The following is a 12,528-nucleotide window of genomic DNA, read 5'->3' on the forward strand; positions in this document are numbered from 1 at the left end:
TAAAATACATCTTTTTGGAAAATGTTTGTGTTGTGACATTTTAGTCAAATTAGATGAGTTACTAATTATTAATTTTGTAGATTAATACTTTTTTTTTTTTTGTTTTTCGAGACAGGGTTTCTCTGTGGCTTTGGAGCCTGTCCTGGAACTAGCTCTTGTAGACCAGGCTGGTCTTGAACTCACAGAGATTCACCTGCCTCTGCCTCCCAAGTGCTGGGATTAAAGGCGTGTGCCACCACCGCCCGGCTTAGATTAATACTTTTATATGTAAGTAGATATGAATTTAACATTTCTTACATTGTTATTTAGTAGCCAAGTGACTTTTCTATGGTTAGATTATTATAACATAGTTTACATATCACAGACTGCATAAAAAGCACAGGCTCCAGAGGCCAGGATTTGGGGAAGAATCTAGAACTCTGGTAAACACAGACAGCAGTCAGCCTTCTCCAGAGAAGTGCTGAGCACAGCACTATAGTTTGAGAAGGCCTAGCTGGGCAGGTGATATTTTATCAACAGAGGGCAGAGAGACAATCAGGCCCAGCAAGGCGTGACAAGCACAAAGCTCTTGAAGAGGAAGGATACCAAGCAAGAGACCTCACAAACAACAAACCATACACGGGTGGCCTGGGAATGGATATAGACAGCCATGGCCAGTCAAGGGCTGAGCCCGGAATGTTCCATCAACTAGAGGAGATCTCAGTGAGGCAGCAGGAAGAACACGAGTGTCCTAGAGGATGCTTTCTTGAGATTGCTGACCTTTAATCACAAATGTGGATTATATAGAAGCACCCATCTTTTAGGTGTTCTGATAATTTCCCCAGCAAGACAGCCAGATATCCCTGTGGATGCTGAAGGGGTTACCACCAAACTATTCCCTTCTTCATCAATGAGGAGTACTTGGAGAAGCCAGCAGCAAATGGCAGAGCTTCCTTCCCTTTCAACAGGATTTGCTCATCTCAAGACAGGCAACCAGAATGAAGATCCCATGGTATCTGCACCACAGCATGGTATCTGAATCCCTTCTCTAAAGCAGACTACCTGACGCTGTAATAGAAAAACTGGTACCCAAAATGGGGTTTTGCTATAGCAGTGTTAGGCCTTGTTTTGTTGGTAGACATGTCTTAAACAAGTATCATAAGCCAGGAGTAAAGCAATCCCTTTGTAGTTTAAAAACATCAAGTAAGACTTTTATAGCAGTAAATAAGAAGGCAGGCTATGTTCCTCCTGGGAAAAGACGAGAAGAATTCAGGACACTAATGAGAGCGGACTGCTCTCTCCTGCTTTTAGTTGACTGCTCCAAATCAGGGCCTGGGGATGGGCTGGGGTGAGCAGGAGTAAGCATTCAACAGAACTGGAAAGCCCTCCACCACCACTCCATTCTCAGGAATGCAATCTGAACTGGCTGAAGGATTAGCAACTTGGAAAAGCCAGTGGTATCTATAAACAAAGCAACAGTAGATAAAGATGCTACTCAGACCGTGCTCAGGGGCTTTCCAGAAATGTGAGCCAAACCAGATACAAAATCAGATTAAGGCTGTTTTCGTGCTGAATGTGTCTGCTATTAGCTCAGCAGAGAAAGGCTATTAACCAGTCAGGACCCTATTCAGACAGAGCCTCAGCCTACGGCTTCCATCACATGCAGTTCTCTGGAACCAAACAGACCAAAAATCTTCTGTTTTGGAGCAATTTTATTTTGCCAAAAATCTGAAAGCTTGGTTTACAAATGCCTATGATCGTTTGACCATTGAATACCTTTTGAGATCCAAATTCTCTCTCAGCTGAGAAAGTTTTGCTGTATTCAGCTCAAAACACAGGATTCCTTGTCTACCCCTGACATCTGCGGCAGGAGAGGTACACGCCTTCCAAACACATGCTATAGATGTGCTCCAGGGCATTGTGGGAAGGAAAGAACTTCCCAAAGGGCAAAGTCAGGGGAGAGAAAGTCAACAGATGGGATTTTCATCTGGAACAGAGTCAAATTCATCAATGAACTTGCCAATTATCAGAGAAGAAACCAAAATTTTTGCCCAAGAAGGTTCCAGCGGTTTGACAGACACATGACTCTGAGTATTTCTCACTGTTTTTCCCAACCAGTAATTTGCACAGAGTTCACAGAAAAGAATAAAAGGACCAAACGATGAAAATCTTCTTTCTCTAAGGTGCTCATAATTAAGTTCATGAGGGAAGAATCTTTTTGTCTATTTGTGAAATAAGCAAACACTAAACTGTGCAAACATTAGAACTCATGAGGGTGGATTCAGGTTCATCAGCACTGTTAAGGGCTGCACACAATATTCAGGATGTTTTGATCTGTATACAGTACTGTTTCTATTTAAACACACACATCAAACTGCCAAACATAGGTCTTACAGTGAGTGTCGACAGAGGGAGACAAGACAACACACTGATGTTCTTTCCAAGTGATATATTGTCATATTTGTGTGATAGTGCTTAGGGAGGGCGGAAAGACCCGGAAGTTCACAGTCAGAAGGGGAAAGCCTCATCTTTGCTGATTCTAAAGGATGATACTCAGCTGAGTCCTGGAAATCCTGCAGCTGACTGTGTCTTGAGGAGCCGTTTAGAGACCCACTGCACAGAATCAAACACAGCCTTAGTGATCCATTTCCTGGTCAACTACTTGGTCAAATGCTCACCCCATCTACTTTTGCCATCACACTTGGTTGCTATATTGTGAGTGTTGGCCTCCATTCATGGTTAGAGACTCTAAGTTAAAATACCCAGGAGTTGCACCCGGCTGCTACATCTTATACTTAGTGAACACCACACCCGTGTATGTGCTTTTCTAGAACACCGTTGGTTACCCTTTTGTCTACTGATCCAATCTGTTGCTCTTTGGACAAGAAACAAGATTTGGCTGTGTTTTAAACCATCTCCAAACTCAAAAGCTGCGTATGGTGCCACACACGTATAATCCCTTGAAAAAGTAGAGAAGGGAGGATGTCTGGGGCTTGTTGGCCAGCCAGTCTGGGGCAGTTCCTTGCACCAGGCCCATCCTTTGCAGTGTTTGGCATCTGCACACCAACACATTGGAGACTAAGCACTCGGCACACAACACAACCAAACCAGAGCATATACCAGTAAAACATTCCCTTCGAATTATCATATCTACACTTCTTTATACAGATCCATCATATTATCATAAAGTAAAATAGAAAAGCAAAATATACACTAATGCTATGCTCACATCTCTCGACATAGCTGCCTAGAGCCAACAATTAGATGGGCTCCACAAAGGCTGTTAGTATTCAGGCATCTGCACTGGCCTGCCCTTGGGGTCCTCACAGGATCCATCCTCAGCTGCGGCCACTAAGAGCTCCTCCCGTGCACATTCCCTACGTTCCCATCTAAAAGATGGACTTGCCCAACAAAGGTAAAAAAGAAATATATGTTTGTTACCTTTCTCGATATAACAGAGATCACCATCGACAGAGCATGACTTGAATCCAGGCAGTTTGACTCCAGTTTCTCATGAACATGGTCCGAGTGAATCTCCATATATAATAGCACTTCTGCCTGATATTAAAAACCTCCCACTCACATCTGCACTAGAATTTGGAGCAGAGTAGTTAAACAATGAGAAACTCTCCTCGTATTATGATCATTTCAACTTACCAAGACCCAGCATGCACACTGCCCTCCCCCACCTGTGGGGAGGAGAGAGGAAATCTCTAGGCACAGTGAGAAGTTCTGAGAACATTAGCAATGACCCTCATGTTTTCTGTCCCAGAGGCTAACAAGATGGAGACATTATACTAGTACAACATGAGGAATGCCTTTGGCACCCACGAAAGAATACTCTGAAAAGAGAACAGTTTAATATTAGAGATTTGGGACCATTTTTCCTCTCCTTCCCTCTTTTCCTCTATTTCTACCCTACTTTTCTTGTTTTGGGGGCAACTACCAATTATGTGGACATTTACTTTCCAGGATTTTAAGGTTTTTTTCCCCCAAAATATTTTTGACATTCATTTAATGTGTGATAAGAGAAACACAACTATCACAAACATTAAATGTTTATTCATGATTGTGTGTGTGGTGTGCATGTGCATATGCGAACACATGTGGCACGCCATCGTGTGCATGCGTATGGAGACCTCACATTAACAGTGGTGTCTTCCTTGACCATGCTCCACTTTATTACATAACTGCATATGCGTGCACACCTGCACAAAATAGGAATGAAAAAATGGAATGGAGATTGGTGGCTAATCATAAGTGAGACATGGAATGAGACAGGGTTGCTCTGTAGCTTTTGGAGCCTGTCCTGGAACTAGTTCTTGTAGACCAGGCTGGCCTCGAACTCACAGATTCACCTGCCTCTGCCTCCTGAGTGCTGGGATTAAAGGCGTGTGCCGCCACCGCCCAGTTTGGAATAAATTTCTTAATGATTCTGAGATTTCTTTTTGGAGCGCTTAAGTAAATTACCATCAGACAGTATGGACTAACTCAAGAGGCCGTGTTTCAACAAGGGCAACAATGAGCTCACACAGCAGACTGAATATTGCGAAGTTGTTATGGCGAAGGTTGAGCCATAAGAGGTGCTCAGGTCACGGGATCCATGCCCTTATAACGAAGTTCTAGAGTGGTTCTCAGCCTTCTTTTGGATGTGCTTAAAGATCCCTTCACCTGGTGTAGCCACGCTTTGCTTTCGCCTGCAATTCTTTCTCCCACCATGTGGTGGAGAGTTCTATTAATATCCAGCTTTTTAAAAATGGCATTTCTCTTTCTGTCCATTTGTACAAGTATAGGGCTTGATGCTATTTCTAGTTTACCGGTCAAAAAGCTGTTGAAAGTCACAGTAATTATGTATTTGTGCATTGGCCTGTTCTTTCAATCAGAGGCCGTTCCTCCTATTTGGCTGGATATTTCACTTGGAGAGTCCATTAAAAATGCCTTAAATGAAGAGTAGAAAGACGGCAAAGGTTAGGAAAGACATGTTACTTTTAGTATGTACTTGTAATATTATGTGGGGGATTATGGGAGAGAAGACGGGTACTACAAATATCAGAACTGCTCTGAGGTCTGGAATGTGGTTAAAAAACGGAAACCATGTCGGTTAGTTAACAAAGTTATTGGCAAGAAAAACTTTATATATTTCTTTAGCAGTTACTCAAAATGGCTTGTCAATGACTGAGCAGAATACTTCCTTGAAATGCGATCATCAGTCCCTGGTCCTTTTTCCGATGGTTCCGGCTTGAGAGATATTGAGCTGAATCTGCAAAACTGTAACTAAAAGTGGAAGCCTCAGGCCCCGGTGTCTGCCTGCACCTGTGGTTTGTCTCAGTACAGCTTCAAACATGCATTTATTTAGAGAAATGCGAACGTAATAGTTGTAGTTACAAACTTCGTCCAATAGATGTCAGTGTTGCCCTCAAAAACTAAAATCTCCCACAACCTCCAGGTGTTTCCTCAGGACACCCCAGGGCACAGCAGTGCAATTTTGAACTACAGCCCAAAGGTAACATCTTCCTAGGATTATAACTAAATAAAATACCTAAATAGGCTCTGTGCAGCAAAGTGAAGAATGGGTTTCATAAATTCCGTGGCTTTTAATCATTTGCTGCTGTTTGTATACTGTTATTACTGCTTATAGAGTAAGCATAGCAAACATTCTTTCTATACAGAGGTACAGGGAAAATACATCAAGCTTGGGGGGGGGGTCAGGTGGTCTATATTGCAGTCATTCTTTCTGTTGGAGTTCTTCAAGTCACATGGAAATTGCGAATCTCTCAAATTCAACAGGCTGTGGTCTGCCAGTGACTGTTGCAGTCAAAGGCCCAGAGTAAACCAGCAAAGTTCAGTGAGAGGCTTCTGAAAGGCCGGAGACTCGGTGTTTGCAGATCTCACCTGCTTAGCTTCTAAGACTGCAAAACTGCAGCTGAGCAAGGAACACCTGCTGGGCCTGCTTGAGCTCAACACTACTGAAATGGGGAAATTTTACTATGTATTAAGGAGATTTGCAGGCAATTCTAGCTTAGTCAAGAATGGCTGTAAGATTCCCAAGGAGAGTAATTATCGCACTGAAGCTTTTCTCACTTTTTAGGCTAATGACTGTAAATGACTAATGAGATCCCATACTTACAACAATCTTTAGCTCAGATTACATCCAATAACTTGATAGAATATGTCATTTGAGATTTCCAGCCTTTTCTTGCAAAATTAATGATGCTGTATTAAAACTTAGCACTCTGCTTATTGCTTAGGTTTTATATCATTTATTAAAAAACAACAAAAAATGGAAAATGGCGGCACACTCTAGCCCCAGCCCTCGGAGGAAGAGGCAGGCAGAGCTCTGCATTTGAGGCCGGCCTGGTCCACACACACACACCAAAAAAAAAAAAAAAAAAAAAAAAAAAACAAAACAAAACCTGTCTCGAAAAACAAAACAACAGAAACAAGGCTTTCCATGTTATTCATAAAATAAATACCACTGACAATAGTAGTCTTGAGAAGACTAGAAAATTTCTTAAGGAAGCTACTACCCATATTTTTATTTTATTAATTTTGTTTTCTGAGTCAGTGTCTCACTATGTAGCCTCGGCTGGCCTGTAACTCTCTATGTAGACCAGGCTGGACTTGACGCATCCAGATCCGCCTACCTCTCTGCCTCTCAAGTGTTGAGATTAAGGCACGTGTTTGGCCAGAATCTGTATTTTAAAGTACATTTTAAGGGTGCACCATTTTATAGATTCCAAATAAAAATTTCCCATGGGCTCTACCAGGCGTTAAGAGCCCTTTCCTTTGTTCTTATGAGCACTCTGAAAGGATTGCTGGTCACATTCTGCACCTGGCCCATGAATCAATTTGGGTTCCTTCTGTCTTATAGAGAATATTAGCAAATGGACAGTTTGCCTTCTACTGTCAAACACAGAGGACACAGGTACATTCTACATCTCATGGAGAAAATTGTGCGCTATCAGGTGCAGCTTTATCCTGTTTTTCTTGGGCCACACTGGAAACATTCAGCGTTCCAGAATGCATTCCTTCTTCCGTAACAGGAGCTTTGGTTCCAGTCCCCATGGTTCCGGGGCGCAGATAGACGCAGGTAGGAGGGAACCCCTTGGCTTTCAAAAGGCAGGAGGTTACCAACCGAGCCAGCCCCTGCAGGGGAGGCCGCCGCGTGACGTCAGGGGCCCGCCGGGGAAGTGTCCTCCGGTATCCCGGACCCTGAGTCACCGCCTCCGTGCAGAGGCCGCCGTGAGGTGACAGGAGGAGGAGCAGGACCGGCGACGCCCGCTCGCACCCAGCCCGCGGCGGCAGAAAGATCGAGAAGCGGCTCCGCCCGCTGCCGGGCGCCGGGAGGGCTGGAACGTGACCTTGTTTGGGCGTTGCTAGGAGACGCGGCTGGCACGCACGCGCGCGACCCTCTCTCTTCCACCACCCCCCCACCGGGCAGGCGCGGCGCGAGGGGCGGAGCCGCGGCCGGTGGCGAGGTTGGGCGAGCACCGTTAGCGGGGCTGGCGCGCGGCGTCGGCCTGGCCGCCGTCAGGCCTCCCCGGTGCCCGGGGGACGGACACTCCCCGGTGGCTGACAGCCGCGGAGGCGGGAAGACGAGGGACCGTCAGCCAGGTGAGTGGCGCGGGGGTCACGCCCTGGGGACGGTCAGGGGCGGGATGCACCACTCGGAGCGGCTCGGCGGTACCGAGGGGCGGGCCCGGTGGGCGAGCCGGGGCGCGGCTGGCGGCTGCGGTCCCCGGGGGCGCTGCAGGTGCTCGGGGCGAGCGGGCGAGCCTGCGGCCCCGGGCTCCGCTCGTTTCCCACTCCCGGCAACAGGTGGTGCCGGAGGGCCGAGGGCGAGCCCGGCTCGGCGGCCCTGGGAGCGGCGGGCACCCTCGCCAATGAGGGCGCCGGGGGCGGGCGTGGCGTGGCCACCCCGGCGCGCTGACCAATGGGATCGCGGGGCCTGGGTGGTGTGGGCGTGGCCACGGACCGCGTCTAGGCTTCCCTGCGCCGCGGCAGTCGGCAGAGCTGCGCGGAGGTCTCGGCCGGCACACTGCGGCCAATGGTTCCCTGTTGGGATCCAGACTCCAGCCCGGGAGGTGAGAGCGTCGGTCTCGGGGATCCCCGGGTACGCGGTGACACATGCCGGCTTAGATCTCCTGGGTCGGGTTGCCCTTTCAGTGCTGTGCCCGGCAAAGGCACTGGGGTTGGTACGGTGACGGGCGCCAGATGCTGGGTGGCTGGGTTGTCTTCAGGGTGAGCTTCTGAGGTTCGGGGATCGTGGAGGATAGAGAAGAGTACACGTTACTGTCCACGCCACTCCAAGTAGAGGGGCATCGGAGCCTTTGGGTGATCGTTATTCACTGTTTGTTTTGAACTTCGTACATTTCCTATCTCTTCTGGTGTGTTTACATACAGCAAGTTTTATTGAGCTCCTCGTGGCGCTCATTTTTAGAGAACCCGTTTTAACGTGTTCACAGTAATAACACGCTCGTTTCCTCCCCAGCAATCTCGTAGCTCGATCACCCAGGAGGAGAAATTGTAAGCGGACCAAGAGGAACGCGTTCGGTTCGGTTTGGGACGCCATTCGCAGCTGGAAATGGGGAATGGACTGTCAGACCAGACTTCCATCCTGTCCAGCCTGCCCTCCTTTCAGTCTTTTCATATTGTTATTCTGGGTTTGGACTGCGCTGGGAAGACGACAGTTTTGTACAGGCTGCAGTTCAATGAGTTTGTAAATACCGTACCTACCAAAGGATTTAACACGGAGAAAATTAAAGTAACCTTGGGCAATTCCAAGACAGTCACTTTTCACTTCTGGGACGTAGGTGGTCAAGAGAAGTTAAGGCCACTGTGGAAGTCATATACCCGATGCACAGATGGCATCGTGTTCGTGGTGGACTCTGTCGATGTGGAGCGAATGGAAGAAGCCAAAACGGAACTTCATAAAATAACTAGGATATCAGAAAATCAGGGGGTCCCTGTGCTTATAGTCGCTAACAAGCAAGACCTGAGGAACTCGCTGTCTCTCTCAGAAATTGAGAAATTGTTAGCAATGGGGGAACTGAGCTCATCGACCCCGTGGCACCTGCAGCCCACCTGTGCAATCATAGGAGACGGACTAAAGGAAGGACTTGAGAAACTACACGATATGATAATTAAAAGAAGAAAAATGTTGCGGCAACAGAAAAAGAAGAGATGAGTGGCCGTGCCCTTCGTGTGGGTGTGGAATGGTTTCTTAGGGCTGGTTCTGACGAGTTGAAGAGTGTATAGCCTGGTTTGCCTGTCTGCCCTCGCGGATGCTATTAAAGCTTTGTTTGGTTGAACAGTCAGATACCCAACTTTGTTGCCTTGGGGAAGATGAGTAAATGCAATGCTTCTTAAAGTGGTCTCTTCTCCCTGACCCACAGATCTTTTGGTACTACCATTTTGGAAAGTCAAAAAAGGCTGGTAATTGGCCAGAAAACAATTTTGTGGAAATATTTGACCTGAAGTTAGTGAAATAAAACTTTGAAGAGTGTATGCCTAGTGGTTTGTGCTTGTATCTTTTGGGGGAAGCCTTTGCCAAGAAAGTGCAAAAAAGGCTTTGTAAACACAAAATGCGAGTGAATGGAAACCTAGTGTAGATTATTGCGTACACACACACGCAGGTAAATTGATTACAGTGGGATAAGAAGGATTTTCTTTTGAAGATTTGACTAGATTTTTTTTTAGTGTTTTTCTGGAATCAATTTTAATGCTATCTCTTTAATTCATGACAATGTTGAATTGAGTTAGTCTATAGTTAATAAAAATATTTGGGGTATATTCCAGTGCATGGATTAGTTTTCCTGACAAGCATGTTTGGGTGTGTAGTCTTTAGAAATAACTATAAATCTGTCTACACAGATTTAAAACAACAGCTTTTGGGCCTTAGAGCTATTGTACAAATAGTTCATTGCTAGAACTGTCACGTGAACCTACAAACGACTCTGTCGTCTAGTGTAGTAAATATGAGCATGTTGACTAAATGCATATGCTTGAGTTTGTGGATGGAGTTACGGAGAAAGTGGGGATTCAGTCCGAGGAAGCTACTGCAATACAGAGTCTCTAAAATAACCTAGTGAAAAGATGTGTGTTTTATTACTCTTCGCTGGCTGGAAACAGAGCTTTTTTCATATATTTTTGTAGCATTTGGGGAGGGATGGAAGCTTTCTAGTCTTCTGATGCGCTGTGGGATGAATTTGTAAGATACCTTTCGGTATGTGTTTTGAGCTTTAATGTTTTTATTTATCAGCCGAACAGGATTTGCAGAGCTCTCTAGCTCTGATGGTAGGAAACAGTGTTACGGCACTGCAGCTAGGAATTCAGTGATGAAGGGCAGAGTGGCAAAGCCATCTCACGACAGTTAGCTGGTGCTGCTCCTACTGTAATAAAACCAAATGAAATTAGGAGGAGACGAGAACTTTAATTCTTATCTCCAGGAAGAGCCTGATTTTCAGTAATCACATATTAGCGAATCAGCGTATTTCCTGGGTCTGAAGCCAGCAGCTGCTCGGTCTGCATTCTCCAAAGGAGGTGCGCTTCGATAGCAGGACTCATTTTGGTTTTGAGCTTTTAATTTCTTTTTCCAGTAACACAACTGAATTTTTGGAACCTCGATTCTTGTCACAAAATGAAGTAACTCCAAGTGGAGCTGTCCTGCCAATGTCCCGCACTAGTGGCCACCTAGCATGTTTGCTTACAGAGCTGTGGGTAGCAATTCCCAGGACCGGCTTGAGGCACTAGGAGAACAGTCTGGCTTTCAGTTTAATGTATTTCTACTGCTGCAGCTTTTAATTAGATGTGTAAGAAGGACTTTTGTCAGCTGGGCTATTGAGTTTTATAACAGTTTGGATTTTCTCCGGTGATTTTCACAGAGGATTTTTTCCTCTTGTACTGAATTATCAGTATCCTCTCACCAACCCGAGTCTGTGCTGGGATAATAAAACTTGTTTTCCTCAATTCTCAAACAGTTTAGATTTTTACCGAAAATCTTCCCTTTTCTGTTCTTGCTATACAAAGTAGTTAAGGTCAGGCATGGTGGCACACGCCTTTAATCCCAGCACTTGGGAGGCAGAGGCAGGTGGATCTCTGGTTTGCAGAGTGAATGCCAGGACAGTCAGGGCTATGTAGAAAGGTCCTGTCTCAACCCCCCAAAAAGTAGCTTGTGTTAACCAGCTCTTGACCCTTGTTTCGTAGCTTAAGAAGTATATCAGCAAGTCCATATTTAGAGAACAGCAAAATGGGCATTGCATAAAACTATATATAAGCCATTTCAATTAAAAATTTACAGTTTGTTAAATTCAAATTCTCTTATCACCTGTTAGGGCTATTAATCACATAAGCGAATGAATCTCTTAATCTCAGAGTTTAGGCATTGCTTCTGTATCTGGGTTTTTGATTTTGAGTTAAGGAACCCTGTTCCAAAGTATATTTGTCTCTTTGTGGTGTCAGGGATGAAACCCTGGACCCTGTCTGTGAAGCAAGCATGCTGTCGATGAGCTGCACCGCTAGCACCTAAAGCAGAGTTCTGAAACAGTTAACTATGTGAAATGAGTTGGTTTAATGTAAACTGTTAGTTGGGTTAAACATTCTAAATTCAAATTACTGTAGAACAAAAAGTTTTAAAATATCTTTTGATATTTAAAGACTCCGATATCCAAAGTTATGCTATAGTGGATTATGAATGTTATATTTTAGCCTGGATGGATTTATTAGTAATCATAAAATGAGGTAAATCCCACTGAAGGCTAAAAAGTGCAGCGTTGGGCTATGTAGATGTAAACTGGCGCCTAGCCATGGCTGGATGGAAGGTGACTTAAGAACGACTAGGAGTTAGGGTTATGGGGGATGGTAGGCTCTCACCTACCAGGTGCAAGGCTCTGGGTTCGATTCCTAGCGCTGCAAAGGAAAACAAATCCATGACAGGATTGGTTTGTTGAGAAGAATTTCATTGTTCATAATGACCTTGAGAGAAATCTGGTATAATATTTCAGTGTTCTATTTAATGTAACAGTTTCATCATACAAATAATGATTTTAGCAATAACAAAGATACAAAAATGTTTCTTATAATAAATTAATGCAACTTGGAATCTCGGGTTAGACTATCATTTCAAGTTCAGTTTTTTATTGCCGGTTTTCTGCAATAAGGTCGCACTGTGCAGCCAAGCTCCTCAACGTCCTGGGCACGGGGATGATAAGCATGTACTACCAAATTTGGACAGAGCTTTTAAAGTTTCAGTTATTGAACATCCTGGAAATGGACAGTATTGATCTAGAATCCTCAAGGTTCTTTTCAAGGCTTTAATATGAGCAAATAAAGGATACCAAAAATATCATAAATTAGTATTAAAGTATTGAAGACCAAAGATATTCCCAATAGACCACAGCCAAAGAATGTTCCAGTTCTATGCAAATTCAAAATACAGAAGTGTCAAGTGAAAGGTTAGTGTGGTGGCATTTCAATTGTATGTTAGTAAAACCTGCCTAAAGATCTGAGCATAAAACAACCCCACTGATCTGCCTTACAGTAGTTACACAC

General features: G+C 44.9%; 1 protein-coding gene across 3 annotated transcripts; it reads left to right on the plus strand.

The window, feature by feature from the left end:
• Positions 1-7,440: 7,440 nt before the first annotated feature.
• Positions 7,441-12,142, plus strand: Arl4a (ADP ribosylation factor like GTPase 4A). 3 transcript variants are annotated; one of them, XM_057783394.1, is made up of 2 exons: positions 7,441-7,593; positions 8,471-12,141. In XM_057783394.1, exon 2 carries the CDS (start codon positions 8,564-8,566, stop codon positions 9,164-9,166), a length of 603 nt encoding a protein of 200 aa, XP_057639377.1. In that variant the 5' UTR covers positions 7,441-7,593; positions 8,471-8,563; the 3' UTR covers positions 9,167-12,141. The 3 variants fall into 3 exon arrangements, with proteins under 3 accessions (XP_057639377.1, XP_057639376.1, XP_057639378.1); XM_057783393.1 differs by lacking the exon at positions 7,441-7,593 and adding an exon at positions 7,981-8,063; XM_057783395.1 differs by lacking the exon at positions 7,441-7,593 and adding an exon at positions 7,982-8,092 and having other exon boundaries at positions 8,471-12,142.
• The last annotated feature ends 386 nt before the right edge of the window (positions 12,143-12,528 follow it).

The sequence above is a fragment of the Chionomys nivalis genome, chromosome 10 (genome assembly GCF_950005125.1).
Source record: "Chionomys nivalis chromosome 10, mChiNiv1.1, whole genome shotgun sequence".
Classification (NCBI taxonomy): Eukaryota; Metazoa; Chordata; class Mammalia; order Rodentia; family Cricetidae; genus Chionomys; species Chionomys nivalis.